At 41.3% G+C, this 26,767-nt stretch overlaps 1 protein-coding gene across 2 annotated transcripts in view; it reads right to left on the bottom strand.

The window, feature by feature from the left end:
- Positions 1-26,550, bottom strand: part of trim62.1 (tripartite motif containing 62, tandem duplicate 1) — a 34,996-nt gene extending 8,446 nt beyond the window's left edge. Inside the window, exons 1-4 of one of the 2 annotated variants that reach the window (XM_085274336.1) lie at positions 26,445-26,550; positions 24,733-25,270; positions 4,594-4,689; positions 1,243-1,499 (exon numbers count right to left, since the gene is read on the bottom strand). In XM_085274336.1, the coding sequence (XP_085130462.1) occupies positions 1,243-1,499; positions 4,594-4,689; positions 24,733-25,140 (761 nt within the window). In that variant the 5' untranslated portion in view covers positions 25,141-25,270; positions 26,445-26,550. Of the gene's footprint in view, positions 1-1,242; positions 1,500-4,593; positions 4,690-24,732; positions 25,271-26,220; positions 26,381-26,444 lie in introns of those variants that run through there. The other variant, XM_085274337.1, reaches the window with a different exon arrangement.
- Positions 26,551-26,767: the final 217 nt, after the last annotated feature.

Here is a 26,767-nt window from a genome sequence, read left to right as displayed (position 1 = left end):
CTCAAGTATGAACAAACTGATACAGTTTGTCTTTCTGTATTAAAATGATGATTTTCTTGTTTGGACCATTTGAGTCTATAATAAAGATGGATTGACTGACAATTTGCCCGCTTACACTGATTTAGTCTAAAGTACAGGACAAAATGTTAGGACAGAAGTATTACGTGACTCTCCTTTTAATCTTTCAGTTCAGGTGTTTTCATTCCTGTTGTTAAAGGTGTATAAACCTAACCACGTAGCACTGAAACACTGAAAGAATGGGTCGCTCTAACAAGCTCATTGAATTCCACAGTAGTACTGTAATAGAACGCCACTGTTACAACAAGTCAGTTCATGAAATTTCTAGATGTCTAGATATTTGATGATCATCTGTAAGTGGTGCTATTGTAAAGTGGAAGGTTTTAGGAAATACAGCAAAACTCAGCCACGAAAAGGCAGACCACAAAGTTACAGGGGAAAGGCGCACAGTGCAGAGCTCCAATCCTCCTCTGGCATTAACAGGAGAACAAAAACTGTGCGCTGGGAGCTTCATGACATGGCTTTCCATGGTTGAGCTTCTGCTGTTGTAATGTGTTGGTGGTCTAGTACGTTCTTTATTGAAGCCACATGTAGCTCATGTAACAAAACTACATGACAGAAAAAAACAAAGACCTTTGTAAGGTGCCAGGCCATCATGAGCCTCATGGCTATACTCCTACTGGGGAGACCAACATCATTTCTGTTCTTCGTTTCTCTTTTTGTTAGTATTTTTGTTCCTTCATCTTCTGTGTCCACATTAACGCTTCATTTCATGCCCTCTTCAGTTCCCGGGACTGTTTCCAGCTCATAAAAATCTAAACAAAACAGTATTGGCCAGCTCTCATTTGACACCACATTTGTACCAAACTCTAAATTTAAGGCATCCTTGAGTTAATTAAAGCTTTGCCAACTCTATAGTCAACCTTATCAAGACAATTTAAAGATATTAAACTGTTCAATTAAATCATACTCAAGCGCCACTCCCAGATTAAACATTACAGCTGGTTTATTGCAGCGCTAATGCTCCATCTGCTCTGGGATTAGCCACTGCTGTTACTCAAATCTGTACTTTCTCCTGAACGTCAGCACAAGCAGAACACACATTTGGCATGTTCTGAGATACTACTTCCATATACCTGAATCCTCTCTCGTATTTTCTTACTGCACTACAATACATTTTGAGTGCGAGACAGAGGGGAAAAAAAAGGAAAAAAAAAGAAGCACCTCTCAGATGTGACTGCTACACCCTCCAGGAAGTCGTGTCGCCCTGTCTCATTCAGGCGCTCCTGCAATATCTGGATGCCCTCCTTGACATCTCTCAGCTGTTGACTGTAGCGCTGGATCTTGTGCTCAATGTCGGACAGTTTGCGGGCCGTGTCCATCTCCAGCTCCTCCAGCATGCTCTTCTGACGCTCGCGCAGGAATCGATGAAGGCGCTCAAATGCGTCACCGATAGTTGCCCGCAGACTCTTGGCCGAGGACTGAAAAGCAAAAGACGGTGGGAAAATTAAACCCCTCTTGGCTGGGCTATTTGAAAATGTCATTACAGGATTGTGAAGCAGACTTCATACTGTAGTTAGTGAGTGATTCAGTCACAACAGTCTAACTCTTAATTAGACATGGGTCAATAATTCAAGGGCTTACACAGTACTCTAAATTGTGTTAATATTGCATTAACAGCCATTCATTGATTCAGCTTGTACATGTATTGATTTTAAGTGGCTCTCTGAGAGCATGTGTACAACCTCACAGGGAGGAAACAAACAGGTCTGTTTTATATTACTGTGATGAGGAGAAACAGGAGCACACACTAATAGAAATAACCCCAACAGATGACCAGGAGGAGGTCACAAAGGACATCTTGTGGAGGAAGTCGACCGACCGCGAGATCGGTGGAGAGGCTACTGCAGACAGTCATTGAGTGAACCGAGCAGTTGACAGAGAATGGCAGATTGGAAGAACTGGAGAAAATGATTTGTAGCTTAACAGGAAGAATGAGAAGATGGACATCAAAGAGAATTAATCATCTGAGTGTTAGCAGCTGGAGTGTCAGAGAGGCAGAACAAAGGGATGTGACGTAAAACCCAGAAATTGCACTGAGACGAGGGGAGAGATTTCAGTTTGAAACTTCTGAGCATGATTTCATTAAAACTTTTATTTTTCAAATAGTCATCATTTTAATGGAAAAAAATTGAACTTGTGTTTGCACACTGACTGAAAAGAAATCCAAACATCTGCCCATCACAGAGCAATTCAGAATTAGAGAAAATTAATGACCTCAGAGCAATCCAAAAAAGAATTTCAGATGAAAGTCGTCTCTAAGAGGCTTCGATGAATATTTTGCCTGATCAGAATTTCCTCTGATCTTTACAGGACGAGCTGGGTTTTGGAACTATCATCTGGCTCTTTTTTTTTTTTTTTTGTAAATTACGCTCGCCTGAAAATTCAATCAATCCTCTTTAAACAGCAGGCATGTCTCTCTGGGGCTTTTCACAGGCGAGGGGCAGGTATTCTTAGTCTGCCTGTGAGAACCTGTTAACATGACTCTGAGTGCTGTGGCATTAAAGTGAGCTCCAGCACAGCCCTCCTACCTAGTTAAGAGTTGAAAACTGATGGTGAGGAGGAGGACTGCAGCAGCCCAGCTATCAGTCACACTGACGTGTTTGCTGTTTTGGCCCAGCAGGCTGCGATGTCTGTGATGGCTGTTTTGCAGCCCTTGGAGACAGCAGGCTGGATACCTTTCCTGGGAGCAAGTGATTATCAAGAGAATCCCCGGCGGGCGTGTGAATGAGAATGTCGGTCCTTCACGTGGAGACCCTCCGCAGCAAACGTGAGCCAAGGTATCAAAATTGGAGCCACATATAGGTAAAGGCCGACCTGCTGGAGGGATTGTTCCTCTGTGTTGGTACCAAGACTAAGATGGCAGAAAGGTTTAATGTTAATGCAACTGACATGTGAAGAAATGCAGTAACACAATGAGCTTACATTAATCCATGTGTATGCAGGACTCATGCACTGGACCACACCAATCCTTAAACTTGGCCTTCATTTAGACTTAAACTGCACAACTGTTAAGTTTCATGACTTTGCTCTGCATGGATTCTCTTTGCTGCGATGGAGACTACACCCACACGAGGTGAACGCTGCCAGCTACACTACTGCGGTTGCAACCTCTCTTTCAACAAAACAAATAAGCAATGCAAGGAGACATTTCATTGTCAGCTCCCTAAATGCATCAGAGATCGATATAGTCACAGTGCAGCCCTCTTCCAGGCAGAGCACTCTGTACAAATGGATGTAAATCTAATGAAATCAGCTCACTTCCAAAGAGAAGGCGGGGCAGATAAAAGGCCTGCACGTAGCAGTTAGAGCGATGAAATAGACAGGCCAGGCTCGCTCTGGCAGGTCTCGGACACTGAGGTGAGTTGTGTGGTGGCAGACAGTGCATACAAAAACGAGAGAGAAGACAAATGTACTCCCTGAATAACAAATAATGCTGACGGCGGCAACACAGTCAGAGCTCCTTACCTGGTCAATATCAGTTATAGGAGAGAGGAGCGGTGTGTGTGTGAGGTCAAAAGACTGACATATTGAGCAGAAGTTCACAGCTCCCTGATTAAAACATGGTGTCTAGATTAAACAGTCACTCAATAAACCAGTTTATGCATTGGAACTTAACTGTCAGTCGAAGCGGTAAGAAGGAAAGATGCATGATCAGTGGCTGAAAAAGTGCACATACTACCCAGAGCTTTCCCTTTCATTTCTTGTACTGCTTGTAATGAGGAAGTTTTACTGTGTCAATTTGGATGTCTAAAATGGAAACAAGATTTCTTGCTTCTCTAAGTATCTTTGAAGTCTTTTCAAACTGACATGTTTGGGGATTTGCTTCTTCAAGCTATTATCCTAATTAGTTACTTTTTCCGGATTAATTGTTTCGTCTTTGAAAATGCCAGAAAACAATAAACAAGCCTAAAATCTCATTCTTAGCAAGCCATTTATTGACCCTAATTGAAAACTGATTTTTTTAAGCAAACATGCCAAAATGCTCCTACTTCTCAACTGTAAGTAGTTGCTCAGACATTTCCTCTGATCTAGCTGTATATGTATGATTTTAACTAAAGGGTAACTGAGTGGGGGAAAAAAAGCTAATAAAAAAGTGTGAGTTGCATTTTCACTGAACATATTTTGTTTACTATTCTGAAAGGGAAAAAGGCAGCAAAGGCACTTTGTCTTAAAAAAAAAAAAATGATAATAATTCCAACACCTTAAAAAAAATGCAGATATTCTTATCTTCTAACAGATAAACCTACGTGCTTCAGCAGGTGGAGTGATATTTAGTGCTACAACAATTACTTTATCTTAGTAATTTCCTTTTTTTAAATCCAGAAAAACCATGATTCGTGGTTCAAGGTGCATTTCTTGTTAATATCATTGCAAACTGAATTTCTTTTTGGAATTTTTGAATGCCAAATTATCACTATTTTAAAAAGGCTTTATGAATGATATGGATCATGGAAATTACCTGTAGTTGAAACTCTTGTTTTTTGTTTTTATAAAGGAGAACCGTCACAGTACCTTGGTCTCGGTGAGTTGTCTCTGCAAAAGCTGCAGGGCCTCAGTGTGTCCCCTCTCACTGTCCTGCAGGGTGGCCAGCTGCTCCTTCATCTCCCTCTGCAACACAGACAACAAAACACAGATCAGCGACTAGTAATTGGACTTCAATATGAAAGAACTGTTGAGCTTAACTCAATTGTGAAACGTATTTGAAAGATTTCCCTTTCCATTTAAACCAATCAGCTTCTGCTTGCTTCCGGTAAAGTCTCAAAAACACGGAGAGTGAGATATAAAAGAAATAAACTGAAATCTCTGGAGACACTGGGCTCTGTCAGACAAAAACTGGGTCTCATCTCTAGTCAGACACATGCTGGCAGAACCTGCACTGCTCAGCCACCTCCAAGTCTCCCTAAGGCAATTGGCTCTGCGGGAAATGGCTGGGATGTCCATTGTCACGAACGGTGCAGAGTTTTTAAGCAGGTTTCACTTGCCAACAACACCGGTGTTTCAGGTTTTTGGATAAAGGCATTTTAGCTGATGCAATCCCTTAAGCACAGACATCAGTAGACAAATCACCTGCATCAAAAACAATGATCTGACCGATGAACTGAGATAAAAGCCGTCCAAAAACAAGCCCAGAAATGTCTCATGCAGACACATTTCCACAAAAATTGAATAAGCAATGATCCCCATGCAAGCAGGGAAAGGACTAACCTGTGTTGCTAGTGTGAGCAACAATATCTATATATTAAAAAAAGCAGACATTTTTCTTTAAAAGAATTAGGGCACAATGGACCTGGAAAAATCACACATTCTTTGCAGGATGTTAAAACAGGGATAAAACAACACCAGACACTAAACAAATCCAAAATAACAAGGAGGAATTATCTTGAGACGCTTAACACCTCTTAACATGAGAAGATGAAGAAGGGTCACAGTTTTGAAAAATTAATTGAATTACGATATTGGGCAAGCTGGACATATATTGGTAATAACACTGACCTTGTTGACTGAAAGAACATATTTGGTGCCATTCTGTTGCCAAAGACAGGCTTTAAAAATGTTCAGTTATTTTTTTTTTATAATATAATTGCTTTTAATTCCCTGGCAAATAAGGGTAAACAAACAACAAAAAACAACAAAAAAGAGCATGCATCTGCATTGGTTAACAGTTATTTAAGCATCAGCATTAGTATCTGCCCAGAACTGCACCATCAGTGCATCACTAGCACCAACTGCTTTGATTCAGGGGAAATTAAAACTAAACTGAATCAAAGGACACAACCAAAAGCCTCATTTATTTCAAGGCCCCCAAGTTAAGCTTTCCCGCTGCCTGGTGTATCTGCTTGAGTAACCTGTGTGCCCCCTTCTCTGTGATCCACTAAGTGTCACTTCCTTTGAACACCAACTGCAGCAAAAATCCAGCAAATGGAACTGTCAGCTTAGAGAGGCTAATAAAACAACCGTCACTCCTCACTACCATCCAAGCCTGTCTGACAGGGAAAAAAATAAATAAAAAATTACTGATTCAAGTATTTTTTCCTACGACGGGACAGGAAAAATGAATAAGAATCCATTTAGCAGAAAATTTCTGACCTTTGTTATGAGTTGCAACTAAAAGAAGCAAATGTGGGCTGGGGAAATGAAGCATGTTTCTTACCAAGGACAGGAACAGAAAACAATGGATGGTGCAGAGGGGGAGTGTGACTCTCCATGTTAATGATCGGAGTGCGGCAGGCTCAGCAGGCTCTCTGCCTCATCGCTACGCGTTTGTCTGCAGCGGGTCAAAGGCCACTCCCACACATTGAGATAGACCGGCACTGACAGAATAAAATAAATAAATAAATAAATGCTCCACCACTTATCTGCTGCACGCTGACTGACCGGTCAGGGAAGGGCAGCTTTAACTGTTGCTGCTGTCACAGCGTTTAGATGGATGTACAAACAGGAAACTCCACATCTGTTGAATCCTTCTAAATAAATATACAAAAAAACAAAACAAAAAAAAACAAAAAAAAACAAAACCCCACAACCTTGGTGAAAACATTTTAATTCAAGGCCTTGAATCAAATGTGCAATTACTTAATCCTTTTTGATCTTCCAAAAGCAGAAACTGTCCTTCAGATGAAGATTTTATGAGATGATATCAAATGGAAACCGGAAAGAGCTTGTACACGGGTACCTACAGAAAAAGATGGCCTGTGCAGGTGTGTGTGTGAGTATTTGTGTGTTCTCTGTGGAGGCGTCTCTTTCCTGTCCATCGAATCTGGCCAACACAAGTCTGACATGACATTTTCCCCAGGACGTCGAGCTGCAGGAAATGGGGGTCACAGCTTGGGGATTATAAATCTAAAACTCATTTCATCCTGCTGTCATTCCCTTCGTCCTCTTACTTTCCTGTCATATTAGCAGCTCCTGGGCAGATACATAGAAGTAAATCAAATAATATAGAATAGTCTATACCGCACAACAGTCTCTATACCGCACAACAGTCTAAACTATTTGCACGTTTTCCACAAAAAACAAAAAATGTAAACGAGCTTTAAAATTCCTCAAAATTTCCGTTCTGTAGCTCGGATTTACAGAGCATTATTGCTAGACTCGACAAAGAGGCGAACAAAACAACATGCAGTCGCGCAGTGTCGCAGCATGAATAATAAAAAGCTCACAGGATGAAGAACTTCCTCTCACACACAGACAAGAGGAGCTTCCAGTTATTTCATTCACACATAGTGACAAGGAAAAAAAAGAAATAATGAAAACTTGGAATTCATATTCTTCCTGGAAGATTCACAGAATGCAGAGCCAATATGCTTTTTGGGCTCTAATTACACTGGGATCCTTTTCATTTGTTTATTGCAAGGCAATGGGCACACACCCCAGCGCAGGCCTCGCTAACTGAAAGTGCTGCAAAGTGACTTTCAGGAGGGCGGTTTGGCATAACCTTCATCGAGCCCAGGGTGTAATTCTGTCAGGTAGCAGACAGTGTGGGTAAATAGGACGTCAGCCAATAACAGAGCGGTGAACAAACTGCAGTCATCACAGTCTGTCCGTGAGCTTTATGGGCCTGTGGCGATTTAGCTTTTAGAACAGGACTGAAATATCTTGTTCCTATACTCAATATATTAAAAGACCCAAAAGAAACAAAAAACATACTGTGTGATCAAAACTATCAGTCTGGATATTAAAAAAAAAAAAAAAAAGGAAGTCGTGCCTAAAATGTTTGGGCAGTAAGGTACGATTAAAAAGCACAAACAGGGTCCCTTGCTGGGGAACCTTGGGGTCCTGATACTTACTGCAGATGTAAATCTGAAACTAAACACAGCAGCACACCAGCACATGGGGGTAACAGCCTCCCCGAGCAGGAAGCACCACACCACCTGGGTTACTTAATCGTGGTCACTGTTAGGAAGCTGGTGTTAATGTTGTGGCTCATTGATATATGTGTGTCATCTAGAATATACAAGTCATTAAGGAATTTCAACTGGTAATGACCCATCTTTGAGACTCAAGAAGATGATTAACTAAATATATAAAAGTTTAGTATATTACTATATGACTTGTGTCTGTATGGTACTGGTGATGTAGGGTGACAAGACCAAAGCTGTCCAGCCACCTTTTTATTCTGTATAGATCTTGGTTTGATGGGAAAAAGCTACGTGGAACTGATCTGCAAGTTGTTCTGACGCTGACTCGCCCGTGCGCGGTCCTGGCTGTGCAATGTGAGGGCCCTTTACAGCGCTTGATGCCAAACTGAGGGCAGTCTGAAGACACTGACACAGGCTGCAGTGAAGGAGCTAACAGCAGAGCTCCACAAGCAAACTGCAACGGCTGATGTCACCGCTGCAGAAATACCTGCTATGATATGTACTGTGTGTTCTGGGGTGGAAAACTTTAAAAATATATATTTTGACATCTCTGATGCAGTTTTCTTCTCTAAAAGTGCCAGCCTGTGCAATTTAAAAATGCAAACCCATGACCTCTGGGAATGCGACACATTGTGTATGCTTAAATGTTTCCTTCTCCATTATGCAGGTCATCATTTCCTTGGATAAAAACTATAATGGTGCATTTACTGGAACTGTGTTCAAAGTCATGCTGAAACTGCTTGCCAAGGGATCTCAAATGTTTCACCTGCCCAGTGTGACAGCAGTCTGCAGCCTCCTCTGGCACAGATAGTAACCAAAAACAAAAACTTGTAAACTGATACAGAGAGCAGGACAACTAAAACGCTGTCTCAGGCTGCAAACTCTGACGTACTTCTTCCAAGACATCAAACTGAGCTCAAGCTGTGCCTTACATTCCAGTGCCTTGTTTCCTCTAGCATCAGCAGCGCCTACAGCCTCTCTGGGGGGGACGAGTACGTCCCTGCAGCCTGAGATCAGCCAGCAGAGCAGGCCGAGGCCAGCTGAGCTGACTGAGCAAGCCTGGCTCTGGAGGACAGACACACTATTCACTTGCAGCATCTGCTCTAGTGAGACAGAGGCGCCCTGAGATGAGAACGGCCTGCACAGTACATGTGCAACTCTCTCATAGGACTAAACATAAACATGTTTACAGCAAGTAAATTCATTGCCTTAATTAGATAAATATAGCATTACAATTTTAGAAGTTAACTATAGAAACATCCGCATGATGGGAGCTGTTCTCGTCTGCGGTCACCCTGGGTTTGTCAAGAATGACCCCACCACCACCATTTTTTTTTCCTACCGGCAACATATAGCAAAAGCAATGAACTCTGGGAAAGCACTGATGCTGGCGGCTTCCGCCAGTCCTCTGAATATAGGGCACGTCATGTAAATGATGAATGCTCAGAGGCTGCTGTTCCACTTCCTCGAGCGAGGAAGGGCACAGAGCATGCAAATGTATTAGTCTAAACACGAAATGCTAAGAAAGAAAGAAAAAAAAAACAACTATTCTGCCAGTCAGTTCTAACAGATTAATCCTTCAAATGAAAAAGATTAATGACGTCTGAAGTGTTGACAAAGGTCTACAAAGGAGGTGCATGGCTTTATCGGGGCTGTAAAGTAGGTCGATGTCTCAGGGTTTTAAGAGAGGCAAACAGATCTCAGAGTCATCAGTGTTATGCCTGATAATGTACACATTTCAGGACAAGCCATTAAAGAGGAACAGGGGGATTCTCTTGGCCTTAAAGTGGAAATCGGAGAGGTGTTGACCGATAAGAGAGAGCCTGCTGCTTGTATAAAGTCACTCAGCAGCTCAGAGCTCCTCGCTGCTTCACCTTCAGCCCTGAGGCTTTTACAGCGTGTCCTCTCCTGAGTGCCAAACAGGAGTTCAAGACATACACCTTTTTTTTTTCTTCTTTTTCTTTTTTAATACAACTGGAGTTGGAAATGTATTTGACAGACAGCCAAGTTTAAAGACTTATAAGCCTAATGTGAGACTTCAGAATAATTTCCAGTGCAGCAACCAGTTAGTCTCTCTCTGAAGCACTATCAATCAATGCTGTCAAGAGCAAGATGCTAATCTTTGAGAGAGCTATACATCATCTCCGCAGGCAGCGGATAAAAAAAACAACAACAAAAAAAATGAAATAAAGTCCAAAACAAACTCCTAGCTTCTCACATGAGCCTTCTAAAATTATTTCCAAAGAAGGGGATCATTTTTAATGCCGATTTATTTTGCAGTGTTGTTTGGAAGCTGGATCTAGTAGTGAAGAGATCTTTACACTTTTGAAAGTACAAGCTGCTACAACAGCTGACTAGCATTTGTGCTAATGTAAATAACGTTTTACAACTAACTTCTCCAATTATCTTGTTTATTTTTAAGTAACAGGATTTTCATTTACTGCCACCTTTTTTTTTTTTCTTCTTTTTTTTTTTTAAACCACACATCATAAAACCACTGATTGGAGTGCCAAGGCCATACTGCACTGGACCCCTAGAGCTCTTCCCTGACAACATAGCTTCAAGGACTACGCCACATAAATTGCTATATGATGAAAAAGTGGTGATTTGAAACGAGCTAGCTGAAGTGATTACAACATCTCACTAGGATGTCTCCCACGTGTGACCTAAGCGGGGTGTTCTGGATGCCCTGGGGCAGACCCAGGACATGTTGAAAATAGATCCCTTGATTGGCTTGGGAATGCCTTGGTGTCTGCCTGGAAGAGCTGGAGGAGGTGGCCGGGGAGAGGGAGGTCTGGTCAATTTAGACCACAAAATTATTAGCAATGTTTTCACTGAGCTTAGATCAAAGGATCAATAAGGTTGAATATGTGTTGATCTACAACCATGACACAATCACGTCTACGACAAGCTAACCAGTAACCCTTATGACTTACTGGTTAACCCGTCTAGGATGCAGCCCAATTTTTGCTGCCCACACATCAAGTGGGCCTGTCATGACCTACTCTAAATACAGCTAAAAGACGCATGTCATTACAATTGTACAGCAGTTTTGTTTTTTTCTTTTTCTTAAATACAATCTACTCAGGGAGTGATTCTTGATAAACCTACTCATCTCATATTTTGACTTGAACTACAACTTGTGCAGGTTTATCAACACTGCACTGACTTTCTGCATTCCCTTCTAACACCATCATCTCTCTTCTGCCGCAGAACGACTTCACCCTTTGGTTACACTTCGTAAACAAACCCTGAAAATAACCCTTGGATCTGCACGACTGCCAGCAGATTTCCACCACAACCGCATACAGGCTTGTGTCATCTTTTAGAAAAAGCTTCTTAGGATTAGTCAGACCTCTAACAGTCCGCATGTTGTTAATATAAAACCCATGTAGTATGTGTCAGTCGCACAAATCACCTTGTGAAAAAACATGATGTGGTTATATGCCAGCCAGTGCCACACGGCAGGGATAACAAACAGATTTGTTTGCCTCTAGTTCATCTTTACGGCATGACTGCAGCTGGAAGCTATTCTGCTGTAGCTGGTGCATATGCACTACGCAGGCTACAGCTCATAAACAGCTCTGACCAAATAAAGTATGCGCCTGCTTCTCTTTCAGTCAGTTCCTTGACATCAAATAAATATTTGGGATACACACCTCTTTTGTCAAGTCACACAGTAAAGCAACACACTGGTTTTGGGTTAGAGAGGCAGTACTGTTGTTTAAATTATAAGTATAGCCTCAAGTGGGTTTTGTATGGTTTTAAATCTCCTGATAACATATGCCTGAATCATCATTTTAAAAAACTAATTTCAGGAGACTGCTCATGCACAGAGTGGGATTAAAAAAAAGCTGTTTACAGTTAATGCATGCCACGTTGGGCAGTAATGACCAGTTTCAACCCACACAGGTCTTCAGACAAAACGCTATCAGCAGGAATATAAACAGGATGAGAAAGAACACGCTTACCTCTGGAAAGAAATGGAGGCCACACAAAGTATGCTGTTCAAACTGTTAACAAGAAAGACTAACAACAACATTTAAAAATTAGTACACTTATGGCTCAGTCAGGTGGTTGCCTGGCGAACACATTTAATTTCTTCGCATTCTGCAACTGTTGCAAGTAGTTGTAGCAACCAAATAGTTGCACAGAGGTTGAGAATACGACACCCTCAACTTCTGAGCGACTACTTTTGAAATGATTGCACATGTAGTCTATATGAATTTATGCTTATGTAGACAGCAACTGATTTGCGATTGTTGCTCATTTGTCACTGATAATTGGAACATTATTGCAAAGAGATTGTGTGTAATTTCCAACAAAGCCTGTTCAACTGCAAAGCAAAAGCTGACAGTTGCAGACTTGGTCCCCATCTTTGAAGCAAGCATTTAAAATGCTATAAGATTAGAATAATTAGAACAGAATAATTCTGAGAGCTCGGGTGCTTCTACAAAAAAAATGCACCCTTCCAGAGGTTCAAACTGCCGTGTTTTAGCGTCTAAAGTTTTACTGAAGTGTTACTGTAAATAAGCCAAAAGGAAAAAAAAAAAAAAAAAAAGAAAAGGATACTTCTCCACTTAGTTTACTGTGGGCACACACTAAGATTACAATGAATTAAGCAATATTTCCAAACACTACTACCTCTAATGCTTTTTTGGATGAGCTTTTGATTGTAAAAATTGTGGATTTCAAAGGGGAACTTTTGTAATAGATGATACTGCAGATTAGAAGTATGTTCTTCTTTGATTTTTTTCTGATTAAATTTGTAACACTTTTCACACTTTTAAACTGTCTCACAGCATGTGCCTTTATGAAGACTGCTCACTTGTGTTTACAGCTGGCATTATTATAAGGTCAAGGTCAAGGTCAGATTTATTTATATAGCACATTTCCAACAGCCGATGCTGCACAAAGTGCTTAACAATAACAATAAAATTAAAAACTACAGTGTAATACAATAATAACAATAGAAACAATAAAATAGAAGAATTGAAACAATACTAACTAATTCAGATAAATCCAAAATGCTTGGGTCATAATGTGTTAAAAGCCAGAGCGTAAGACACTATGGATAAAAGCGTGGGCTAAATGGTTAAATTGTAAACAGCTGCTACGGGAGGAAGTGCCTGCTAACGGTGCAGACTAAGAGCGAGTACAGGGAATAGGGTGAGTGGGTACAATAGAACTGGCTTCTCCCCACTAATTAGCTTGAACCTTGTAATGCATTATAATAAATGAACAAAGTCTAAGAATTCGTGGCCACAGAAACCTGAACTGGCCATGTATCACTTTAGCAATGAGGGTGTTTAAGTTTCTAATTGAGGTATCAATTATTAAAGAGGCCAATTTCCGTTTCAATTGTGAGGTGAAGTTGCACATTAATTCTTTGTGCTATTGCTGGCCGTTGGCCGAACTGTCCAGCCAACACCATTTTGTGAACGGTTCCTACACCTACACCAAACTTTTGAAGACACCTGGAGTGTTAATTAAGACATTCTGAGTTGACTTACCTAGATAGAGTGCAATCTTTCCAAATCTGTAGACTGACTGATTCACACAACTACACAACAACATGACAGTAATTTGTCGCTTATGACTTTTACTTTACTATTCAGGTAAATTTGTTATCGTTATCTACTTGTAAAAAGTAGAAAAATCATAAAGTTGAGCCCTCTGATTGATCCAGTGTTAACCGATTGATCTACAGGGTGGGCCATTTATATGGATACACCGTAATAAAAATGGGAATGGTTGGTGATATTAAAGTCCTGTTTGTGGCACATTAGTATATGTGAGGGGGCAAACTTCTCAAGATGGGTGGTGACCATGGTGGCCATTTAGAAGTCGGCCATCTTGGATACAACTTTTGTTTTTTCAATAGGAAGAGGGCCATGTGACACATCAAACTTATTGGTAATGTCACAATAAAAACAATGGTGTGCTTGGTTTCAACGTAACTTTATTCTTTCATGAGTTCTTTACAAGTTTCTCTTTTTTTTCACAGCCATTGACATGTTGAAGAGGTTAACATGTGAGGAGCGGATCGAAATTGTGTTGATATCTGGTGAACGCAGTAACCGGGTCATTGCAGCAGATTTCAATGCCAGACACCCTACGAGACCACCCATCTCCCATGCTACAGTCAGCAAACTGCTTGCTAAGTGTCATGAAACTGGTTCAGTGTTGGATTTGCCAAAATGTGGATGCAAGAAAACTGTCACTAATGAAGAAACATCAGTGGCTGTCCTAGCTTCATTCAGCAACAGCTCACAGCGTAGCACTCGCTGCATGTCATTGGAGAGTGGCATTAGTCGAACATCCCTTCGGCGGATATTAGCTACTCACAAATGGCACCCTTACAAACTCCAGCTACTGCAGCATCTCAACAAGGATGACCAAGATCGGCGCACAGAATTTGCAGAATGGGCAAAACAAAAATTGGAACAGGACCCTCAGTTCACGCAGAAGATTTTGTTCAGTGATGAGGCAAACTTTTATGTGAATGGTGACGTTAACAAACAAAACCACCGCTATTGGTCTGACACTAACCCACATTGGATGGATCCCTTCAAGACTGTTGGAACAACAAAAGTGATGGTTTGGTGTGGTATATGGGGAACAACGATAGTTCTTCATCAATGGAAACCTCAAGGCCACTGGATATTTGAAATTGCTACATGATGATGTGTTTCAATCTTTATGCACTGAAGCTGGCACGTTCTCTGAGTTTTTCCAGCAAGATGGTGCACCACCACATTATGGGTGCCAGGTCCGAGCATTCCTAGATAAACAGTTTCCTGGAAAGTGGATTGGTCGTCGTGGGCCAGTTGAATGGCCGCCAAGGTCTCCCGATCTGACCCCCTTAGACTTTTATCTTTGGGGTCATCTGAAGGCAATTGTCTATGGGGTGAAGATACGAGATGTGCAGCACCTGAAACTACGGATACGGGATGCCTGTGCTGGCATTTCTCCTGCAGTGTTGCTATCAGTGTGTGAAGAGTGGGAGAAGAGGGTTGCATTGACAATCCAACATAATGGGTAGAACATTGAACACATTTTTATAAGTGGTCAGAAACTTGTAAATAACTCATGAAAGAATAAAGTTACGTTGAAACCAAGCACACCATTGTTTTTCTTGTGACATTACCAATAAGTTTTGATGTGTCACATGGCCCTCTTCCTATTGAAAAAACAAAAGTTGTATCCAAGATGGCCGACTTCTAAATGGCCACCATGGTCACCACCCATCTTGAGGAGTTTGCCCCCTCACATATACTAATGTGCCACAAGCAGGAATTTAATATCACCAGCCATTCCCATTTTATTACGGCATATCCATATAAATGGCCCACCCTGTAGATCAATCGGTTACTTCAACCCATGACTTCCTACACTACTAAAGGCAAAACAAAAGGTGCCATCCCTCTGTTTTTGGTTGCACAATAAGTTCTTAATGACACAAGTTGGAAATCATATTTACAGTAAATGTGAGGGTAATAGGAAACCAATATAAATGCTGACTGTGTCATTATTCTGTTGCGGTTACATTTCATAATGATAATTAAAGGAAGACATTTGTTTTTGAATATTTGTCTCACAACTAAAACTTACACTAATGTTTAGCAGCGAACCGTTGCTTCAGTTAACAACATTAACTAATCCCACAGTTAGCACGAGACTGGTCATGTGAAAGCTTTCCCAGCACTTGCCTTGCTGTCAGTCATGCCCTGCCCCTATGCACCTGGTCTGTAGTGAGAACCAAGGGTTTTTAGGTAAACACCAACACAGCTCGACTCTCTCGTTTAGACAAAGGAGGCATTTAAAAGGTGAACATCTACAAGTTCCTTCTCTCTTCTTCCCAGCAACTGGTAAGCTCAAGGGAGGAGTCTGAGTGCCTGAGAGCTGAAAATGAGGACTCCTATCAGCAGCAAGTCAAATTAAATCATCGGCAGCAAATCACGAACACAGGGAATTACAAGAGATTACTGCCCCCGTCCAGCCCTACCCAGACCCCAGAGAACAATGGCCTGTAATCTGTCTTAATTCCCAAGCTAATCAACTCAGGGCTCAGAGTCTCATGGCAGCAGTGACAGGGAACAGCAGTTCACATCCACCCAAATGCCAAACTGACAGACAAAACTAAATGCAGCAAAGCCACAGTATAACTCCTCAGATCGCTCACCACTCATGCATTTTTAACATCTACCAAAATCTGTAATTGTCTATGCCCAAAACCATTTTCTTCAATGTGTTTTAAAGCCTATTCCATTTCTAAGGGAGTTCATACAACACCCTCCACTGTCAGGGCTTTTATTTTTAATGTAATCTTCATTGCAGTGCTACTGGTGTGCAGGCTGCTCTCCCTGGTGATCTGCCTTGCGTTAAGGAGGCTGGGGGCTCAGCATTAAGCCTCACTTAAAGCTGCAAAACTTTAAGAACAGCGTTTCTCCTTTCATTCACCAAGATGACACATAAACCACATGTCTTTGGTCATCCTCCGTCTTACTCTCTGGCCTGTCAGGCCAGTTCCAGCACTCTCAAGCCCTCGTGATCTTCAGGTTTCACTAGCTGACAGGTAGACGTGCAACTACAGATGTCATGCATTCAGCTCCAATGAATCATCTGACTAGAGTTAACATGTGGGAGTTTGTGCATCTCTGATGAAACCCACTTCTACAGAACACATCTTCTCAGAAGAAGTGATTTGAGGCTATATAATTTACGATGTTGCTAAGCAAACATATGGACTCAGATGGCAGTTTTTCCCCAGCAGCTTTCTAAGTTTAGCACAGTTCTGCAACACAACACACCTTTACGAGAGTGATGTTTGTTACCATAGCATTACTGTGACTTTATAGTCATACTGAAGGCTATGCAACACTGATATCTGTTTTTTTATATACAGTATTAGTACCACCCTTTTGTCCCCACTGTCCTTTACGTTGCTTTAGTTCATTTAGGTTTGAGGGTATTCATTATGCACAGTTCTCTTAGAGAGGGTCTGTTGGGATGTCCACTGTGAGGAAGATTAGAAACTCTCTTGAATGCTTTCCACTTATGAATAATGTCTCACTGTAGAGTGATGCACTTGGCAACCTTTCCTGGACTGATGGGCATCCACAATTACTTATCTAAGATCACTGCTGATGTCTTTTTCACTTTTCCAAGGTGCTTTTTCCACCTTGACACTTTGTTAGGAAACAGCCGAATGCTTCAGACCAGCAAACTGCAAAAACTTCTGCTTTTATAGGGGGAGCCCACACTTGTAGCATCTGGTCGCTACTTACCTTTTTAATTCCTGTGGAAGCATGAAAGGTATACTTTGTTTTTCACAGGACGGTGAAAACTCTTTGACATGACAGCAACTGCAAAATTACATAGAAACTGAATACATGACATCAGGATAGTGGCATGTCAGTTACAAGATCATGAAGGCTGATGAGACAAACTGTCATAAACAAGCCTTTGTTTTTATGTATGCAAGTCTAGTTTTCTTAGATTAATTTTCCCCATGTTTTGAAATGAAACATCACCTGTTTTTCCTTTAACAGAAAGCACTGGCAGTCATGTTTGCAAATACCCTTAAAACCTAACCAAAAACATTTCATCTAATAGATATCTTTATGGTTCAGGGGCTTCCTAAGATGTCCTCAGCTTTCTGCGACGAGGCAGGGTGTACTTGGTAATATGAAGTCATTTGAAAGGTTGTAACTGTAACAACGGTTGTTTAGGAGACACCTGTTAAGCCTGATGCATTTTAAATCATGTTAGCCTAAAAACACGGTTCAGAACAGTCTTTAACAGCTACATATTGCAGCTAGGCAAACAGCTTTTACCTGTATGCGTCCTGCCCTCTACTGAAAGGAGAAATGACTAGTAAACATATGGCAAGTCACAAAATCAACTCTTTGCAGAAGGCATGCATAAACATTTTAAAAGAACAACAGATGCAGAGACATCTGACTCACTTGGCGCAGGCCAAAGTAATGATCTAAACAATACAAAATGTTTTGTGTGATGGAGGCTGCACCAGCTCGCTTTCTTCCAATCAATGCAGATGTTTATCCGCTAATCTACCAACAGCTTGGGCTGAAGTAAACATGCTGCCTGGCTCTGTTCTGCCTCAAGCATCATCAGTGCTATCAGTAATGAGGACAGGATGAGCTACCACCTCTCCCAGTTCCCTAACAGAACATGACTGTTCTCTCTTTCCCTGTGGCTCCATTTCTGCACGAATGAAGCCCCTCTGCCACAATACCACGACCAACCGCTAAGATGGACAAACTAATTTGTCTGGGGTGGATGTTTGAAAAACAGAAGGGTGGAGAGCTGGGAACTGGTTTTCTCAGAAGAACCAGCTATGAGGTACTCAATAAAGCCCATATTTTAGAAATGAGAAGATTACCGAGAAACACAACTAAGTAAATGAAAAAAAAAATTCACAGAGAGACAGAAGGAAAGATGGAGCTGCTGGAGGAAAAGAGAGCAGACTGAGGCAAGCCACAGGGGAGATGGCAGCCGTGGGTGCCCTTGAAATTGCCTGACTCATTACTGCAGCAGCACGGCCATGCATGGTGATGGCAGGCTCAGAGAGAGAGCTCTCGGCCAGGCACTGACAGTCAGAGAGTGAAAGACAGCCCTGTTTTTAAACCACCAGAGGAACACTTCAAAGGCTGGCGTGCTCATTCTCCATTTTCAAACGCCACCCTGCACTAGAGCGAGGCAGACGGGAAAATGCTAATGGGTTTCTGTGATTAACCCCCGTGTTTGTGTCCTGATAAGCATATAATGCCTTGCTATAAGAATGGTGTTAATAGATAGCAGCACACAGGTACATCTGGACACCCTGAGTGACAGGTCTGTGTGGGTGACTCAAGACTACAGTAATCATTTAATTCTTCTGCAGCGTGGGCTTCAGTCAAACTGAGATTAGCATTACTGCACAGCTGCCTGCTGTATACTCCTCACACATATACTGTACAGCATCTATAGTGTCTGGGAAAAACAAAACAAAACTTAAAGTTCCAAATGTATGGTTAAGCAGTGGCTGCAATCTATTTTCCTCTTTATCTGGTCCAATACAACTAGAATGTAGAGTGATAACGCATCCCTCGAGCAAGTAGACTGCAGGAAGAGTGTCAATCTCTGCGATGCTGTGGTTGCATACAACCCACTGACAATCTTCATCATCACAATTAAGGCAAAGTGGCTGCTGTGTCTTCCATTTTGTCCTCCACAGGAATTGACTTCCAACATTAAGGGCCACAGCAGTGTGGTAATAAGTATACAACTCTGTCCAGCACCAATCAGGGTGCAGTAATCCAGCCAACCTCTTTTTAAAATCGCTCCATTAGCATGACTGATGTATGACTGAATTATTTCACACAAAATAAAGCTCTTGCTCAACCTGGTTAAGGAATGAAGCTCTGTGGATAATGATATGCGGCCTTTTGGATAAACCCTTATTTGATGAATTAACCATAAAACCGACAGGGGGAAATTTTATATACATGCCATAATGGGTTGTCTGGAGTGTATTTAAATGTGGATATTTATGAGACCATCTACGGCTCTGTTTAATGTTTTAGATTACAAGACGTTTGGAAGAATGTTATATTAAGAGTGCTTTTTGCTCTTGTACATTTTAAATGGGTGTCCCAAATCATCCAATATGACTGCTGGAATAAAATCCTACCTAATCAGAAAGCATTAGTTCCCTGTCAAATCTCTGCTCCCTGAAGCAAATGGCAGAGCTGCAGACAAATCCTCCCAGATCCTACCTTAATGTCCTTTATGTTGAGGGAAAAAAAAAAAGTGTACGAGCAAGCACTTATGTGCTGAGTAAATGCCTGCCAGATGTGTACACATCACCATGCAAAAGTCAGGTGTCATATGTGTTTGTGCATTACAGATTTGGCCACAGCAGCATTTACCGGTTAAAGGATGCAAATCAGCAGGAGGCAAAGCTCTCAACGTGGCATCAAGACTCAGGGCCTGAGGTCAGCAGAGTGACATGCCAGGCTAAGGAGATTACATTCTGCTACAGACTAACGAAAGGCTGCTCTTGTGAGTAGACACTGACCAACCAAAAACATCAGAGTTAAAGCAGTAGTGGCATGACATAACAGAAGGGTGTTCCATCTAAACCTAGCTTGAGAATAAGAAACAAAAAGGTATCTCATGTGGAAATGTGTTGAGAAGAGCCTAAATAAAAATATAAGCCATGACTGACTTGACTTTACATAGTAAAATGAGCTATTTAAGGGTCAACTGCTCAGAAATTAGGCATTAGTTATTCTGCAAGTTTCTCCAAAATGAAAAGCTTTTTCCAAAGAAGGTCTTCTGGCAGACACACAAGAGTTAAAAAAAAATGTTTGTGCTGAATGTCTTTGTATTTCGTCGTGAAGGTCTATTCTATGATCTGGTCTCAGTCTGGGTATGCTTCCTTCAAATGTAAAAAACTTGATTTCTTCCATCCTTAGAATGCCGATTGTGTAACACACAAATCATCAGCCTTCTGCTTTCTGGAAAGCTGTGATAAAGATGAAAAAAATATATATATTACTGAGGAAAAAGAGGCGGCATCTACTTGCGGGGTGATGAAGATGTTGACTTAACCTAAATTCAACCACTGCTGGGAAACTGGACAGTAATGCTGAACTATTACGACTGACAGTAAGTTTGACTTTCATTTTCCCCCAAGAACAAAATCATAACCAAACTAGGGAAACTCTCCTTGCACTCTCTCCAGAAGATTTCTGTAAGAATTCAAAACTACTTCGGCAAAGACCTTGCTAGCCTCTCCAACATTTCAACATAATGAGGCAAAGCTTTGGCACTCGGCCTACCAAATCCTTTCCCCATATCTAAACAGTTCCCCACTCTACAAAAACTCTAACATTTATTTTAAATACACCATCATACTGGCAGGGCATGTGCCCCTTTGGTCATGACTGTCAAAACACTGGATGTGATCTCTGCTGCATTTTAACACATCCTCGCCATGTTGTTTTGGCATTTAGTGAAACACTGCTGAGCCTCACGCTAAAAGTGACGTTTAAGCCTGCAGGCATAGCTCTCGCATTTGTTTCTGTTTGACACTCAGCTCCTATCTGCTCACTGCAAAACAAATAAATAACATGGAAAATGTGCAAGTTGTTCATCTGATATAGATGAGGCATGATGTAACGAGCTCTACAAATACGAGTTTGCCAAGATCATCATGGGACATGCTTGTGTCTGATGGGGCCACTGTGTGCGCACACTCCGTTTCAGTATTGTGGATCTGGGAAGCCTCCAAGTCTCCTGCCAGAATACAAAATGCCAGATCGCCACCATGAAAAGAACTCCAAGCAGAGGGACAAGCCGGTGTCCAAGAAAAGAGAAACATCTTGTGTTGGGCCTAATTACTTCTGCTCCAAGATTACACAGTTTTGACCTTTCTCAAGCTTACAGCACACAGCCTGATTGGAAACTGATGAGGACAGCATTAATACACACAGCACTGTTAATTATATTTAATGCAGAACAAGGGAGGGGAAATGTAGCTATTTACTATGCACAAACTGCCTAATTATGTTTCCTTGTAACCCTCAAACACCTAGATCATACAATTTGGTTTTAATCCAATTAAGTATTTTTTTCCCCAATTAAAGAAGTCTCCACAGATTTTACAAGCCAAAGTCTGTTTAAAGCTCTTGGGGAATAAGTGAAAAAGTTCCATGAAGACATTTGGAGAAGTAGCTGCACAAAGTCAAGTGATGACACTTGAGTCAGAGTCTGTTATTGTTGAAATCTGGAAATGTGAAGACAGAAAGAAGTGAACTTACCTGACAAGACTTCCTCATCTCTGCTGCTACAAGTACAACATATCCAACTGAACTGATGGTCAAGTGCAGTGCCAAATTATTGTAAATGGACAAATGAGTTGGGGTGTGTTATCTGAAAATCCGCTACTGTGGATTATGTACAACAGTAGATACAGAATGGTTGACATTTTAAGAATTATAAGAAGTGAAATGGGAAAGCATAAAGCCAATCACATCGTTTTATCCATCCATGGCAAAAGCTGAGGTTTATGAAGGCTTCAAGTGTGGTGGAAAACATATCTCCTGATGTAAGAATGTGAATGATAAACCAAGAAAATGGTAAATGCACAATGTGAAAGTGGAGAGCAATTCTTTAAGTGCACTAATGTTGATGAAACCATAAATTTGTAAATTGTAAACCATAAAACGCCACTCTCCCCATTCTTTATTCCCTTTATTCGTAAGGGGTTGTCTGACTGGTGGGATTTTCTCTGTATTATTGCATCATCTTTTACAGTACAAAATACCTAAAATGTAATATGTTTAATTAGCGTGGCAAAATTACCAAATGTACTTAGTTTTTGTTTTAAATCAGATTTGACTTCTGAATTTGCATGTTTTGGTGATCAATGCAATATAGATTATGCCCTGGTTTTACTTTCACTGAAAATAACTGCCTTACCTATATGGCTGCCAAGTGGCAAGACTGGCTACTAGAAAGACTTTGACCCAATGCAGCTTGGAGGTGTGGAGACATGCCTATGAGCCCTCTGCAACTGGGAGGCAAGTGGTTGCTGGCTAAGTGAAACTGATCACAAGAAAATATGTGGTGCTGGTTGGGACAAACTTGTTTCCCTAGAATCCAGTGGTTGAAGTAGCAGCAGAGATGTGAATCACCACTTCCACTGAAAACTTTCAAAAGGAAGTCATCAAACATGTGATGCAGATGCAGAATTGGGCATTTATTTGCTAGTTAAACTGACAGTCTCGATGTTCAGTCAACTATATGCATAGTTAGTAATATAATCACAGCTAAATCTGTGGACAGAGTTGTGGGCAGGCAGACTGGAAACTAATAACATAAGGAAGTTTTGAATATTCAAGGTGGAAGTCAAAAATAAAAGACACATTGTGTTATTTGGGATTTCTTAATTCACTTGCAGTCTGCATATAACCCTTCTCACTCATTAACAGTACCACACCACAAAAGGAGAGTGTCTGAGGTCATGAATAGTCAAAGGCTGAGACCATCTCGCTGATAGACTTTCCCTGATGGGATTAATAGTTTTTCTGCTCCTGACTGAAATTCCAATTATAAAAAGAAGAACAGTAAGCCCCAGCATAAAAAAATAAAGTATATAACAAAAGCGGCATCACGAAGTTAGAGCCAGACACTGAAACCGAAAACTCAGACTTCATTAGTGATATATCCAAAAGAGACTTGAGGTTTTGGTTTGAGATGCACTGAAAGACAGTGAAACCTCAAAACCCCCACCGAGTAACTATAAATCTCTTTTATCAGAAACATCACTGTGCTCACTATCAAGAAAACAAAGTGTTTTATGTTACATACAGCAGATATGAACATCTACACTGGCAACAGCAGGCATGAAAACGGAAAGGAACTCCATAACATTAGACTGGAATGTGTTGCTCTGTATACTGGAGCAGAGAAGGAAAAGGATTAGGAGCTTTGTTTCACAGTTATTGGATTTTGGCTCCGTGGGAATGGAAATACCCAAATGGTGAAGGGAACGCAAACACTGAACTATTCTCGTTAATGTGGAAAACATGACTCGGGGTAAACGCAAATGACACATTAAACACACGCTTTATTGAGAAGTTCATTTCTTCACAGTTACAGTCAATTAGTTCCTAATATTCTAGATTTAAATGAATCACTGAGGAAGGTTTTTTTTCCCCTCTCCTGTTTTCAAGCATCTGTTAGTTGCCGATGTCAAGATCTCTAAAATCAAATTTCCCCTTTAAATTGTAAATTATTTGGGGCTAAGCTGAAAGCAAAGAGATGACAAGAGATGGGGAGAAAGAGAAATGATGTTGATGTGCAACAAGGGCCCCCTGCCAGATCTGAAATGTGGATGTATATGTCTAACTAATCTAAATGCTTTTTTCCTGGAATATTTCCAGGACTTTAATTAGTAATGTGAAAAGAAAAAAAAAGCCATGCGTTTCTGCGTAGAGAAGCACTTTACCTAAGCAGGAAAGGTCCCCAACTGATTCGAGATCACCCTGGCGATATGAACTTTATTTGCAAGTTTGTTTGTTTCTTTTAAAGGAGAAACTGCCAAACCAGAGGCATAACAATGAAGAAGCAGACAAAGACACTGACAACACAAAACTAAACTTAATTAAATAAAAAGGTGTTACATAACTAACACCTACTTGTATTAAAAAAAAAAAAAACAAACAACCCCCACCCCCACCCCCCCCCAAAAAAACAGGAAGTCCAAAAAAGTAAAGAAGTTTAAAAAAAAAAAAATCTAAATGAATCAGATTTGTCTTATTCTCTTAACTTCCTTGAACACACCTAAAGAGTGACTGCTTCTTTCAATTTCTTTGTGATTCATTCCAGGCAGCAGGAGCTGCATTCCTAACCATCATTTCAGTTCAGTTTGAACCAAGAAATGAAACTATTAACCTCTGATCATAACGGGACTTACAAACTGGAATCTCATTATGATTTCAGGTCAGTGGACTTGTGGGCATCAGGGAGAAGCAAATTAGATGTGCCTCATTCATCAGCACCTGCTGTACCTGAAACACTCAAAAGCAAAAAGCACCAAATCCCCAAACTGCTTCAGTGCAGCTTCTCTGGGCAGGAGTGGACTTAATGCTGAACTGTCTGGGCAGCTCCCACGGGTGAAAGAGTCTGAACGTGGAGCAGAGTGCTGATGGGTTTTAAGAAAATGTCAGCCTCGCTCTTGCTAATGAGCTGTCAGAGTGTGTGCGCTATGACTGACCTGTATTTCCTCGTAAGCCTCGTCGATAGTGGTTACTTGGTGCTGCTCATGTAGCGCCGGCTCGTCGCAGAAGAAACACACGAGGCTTTTGTCGGTGAGGCAGAAGAGCTTGACCTTCTCGTGGTCCTTGCAGGGGTAGGAGCTCCTCTGTGCGTTAAGGATGGCGTCCAGTGGGAAGGCTGAATAGCGCTCCACAATGTTGGACAGCTTGAGACTTGGCGAAAGTAGTGGATCGGCGAAGGTCCTCCGGCACTCGGGACAGTCCCGCGCTCCGTGAGGCTCCTGTCTGCTCCAGTGCTCGGTGATGCACTTTCTGCAGAAGTAGTGCTCGCAGCCGAAGCTGACGGGGTCCTGGTAGATGCTGAGGCAGATGGAACACAGAAGCTCGTCCTTCAGAGAGCAAGCCATTTGCAAAAACTGACACTGAAAGGCATCTAAGAGGGCAACGTCGTGGAGCAGAGTATACTTGGTTCAGTTTGTAAGGACGTGGTTCACTGCCATGTGGGAGTTGACTTCAGGAATCCTGAAATTATCGTCTCTGTTGGGGTGTAAAAACAATAAACAAAAAGACAATAAGGCACCTCAAACCTTTAATCAGCCAAACCCTAAATAAGTTATGTGAAGACATTCTTTTGGTTACACATTAACAAAATCAACTTCAACAACAACCCTTTAATATTTAATCTACAACACAAGAGCTTCTAGTAAGCTGTACTAGCTCTGTACAAACTGATTACACAGTCTAAATATGGGTTTTTAGATTAGACCTGTAATTAGTATTTAAAAAATGACAAAGAAATCACACTTTCCAGTTTCTCAGATTGGATATTTGCTCGTGATTTTAGTATTTTATTGCAGTGTACCAAGTATCCTTTTATCCAGCAGCATTTAGCACATCAATTAATTTGAAATCAACCGCACATTCATGGATAGTGAATACAATTATCCTGACTTTATTTTAAAGCACTTCAAAGTCTCATGCCCTAATGAAGGCGGTGGACATAACTTTAAACAAATCCCTTTAATAATTTGGCAGTAGCGTGTACCACCTTTTTTAAAGCAGTCCCTTTTGTTCTCATAATATAATGCCTGCTCTTTGCTTTCACTTTGTGAGCTTCCTCTTTACCTGGGGAAACACCTGACGTACATTAGCGTTTCTACCAAACTAGTTCTGTACTTTGCTGCACCCATTTCCTCGCTCTTTGAAATGGATTTGCTCATTTCTAATGGATTTGCCTGTTGGTTTGGTTGACTGCAGCAGTCCACCAAACCAACAGACAAACACCTGCAGCAGTCAGTATTATCTCCGTTGCCTGTCCACCTCCTTCCCCGGTGTTAAGAAGCTGCCTTTTAAATACCCTCCCGTAAAGGGCTTCAAGATCCCGTGCTGCTCTTTTATTTAATTCGCACCATCTATCACAAACTATCGGACCAACATATGAGCTGTTGCTTAGGATAAATACACATTATATAACATATTTCATCCACCTTGCTCGCTGGCAGGGACTGTAAACATAAGCGACCAGGTCCACGACACCGCCAACCACAGCGGGAGGAGATAGGGGACACAAAAGAGGCATAACACTGATTTAATTAGCCGTATAATTAGAAAAGTGTATGTAGGAATCTATACGGGAGGTTGAGGCTTCCCAAAAAATGCCCATAATTAATAGAAGAAACGAATTAAAACAGCAAAAAGAGCCTAAACTCACCAGCCTTCGCTCAACGACATCAGCGGCTCCAACGCAAGTGTCTTTCAGGAAGGGAGCAACACACAGCGGCAACGGATGCAACCAACTGTACCGAAAAATTAGGGGGGCCGGGGACTCGACCACACACAATGTTCGGAAGAAAGATACTTGTCATCTATGACTAACATTTGGAAGATAACGAGAGTAATTTATATGTAGCGTGGTAATTTAAATGATTATCAAGTTGAGTACGAGACAAGGAATAAAACTGTGTAAAGTTTTATCCCCCTCTCCTAATGAATTGACTCGTACTGCCTTTCTTTTCGTTCACAAGCTGCTGCTGC

Source organism: Mchenga conophoros, linkage group LG5, assembly GCF_057382185.1.
Source record: "Mchenga conophoros isolate Kocher_MC1m ecotype Shallow Benthic linkage group LG5, M_conophoros_male_GT1.1, whole genome shotgun sequence".
Taxonomy (NCBI): Eukaryota; Metazoa; Chordata; class Actinopteri; order Cichliformes; family Cichlidae; genus Mchenga; species Mchenga conophoros.
Note: the sequence above shows the minus strand (reverse complement) of the source record. Positions and strands in the feature narration are given on the sequence as shown.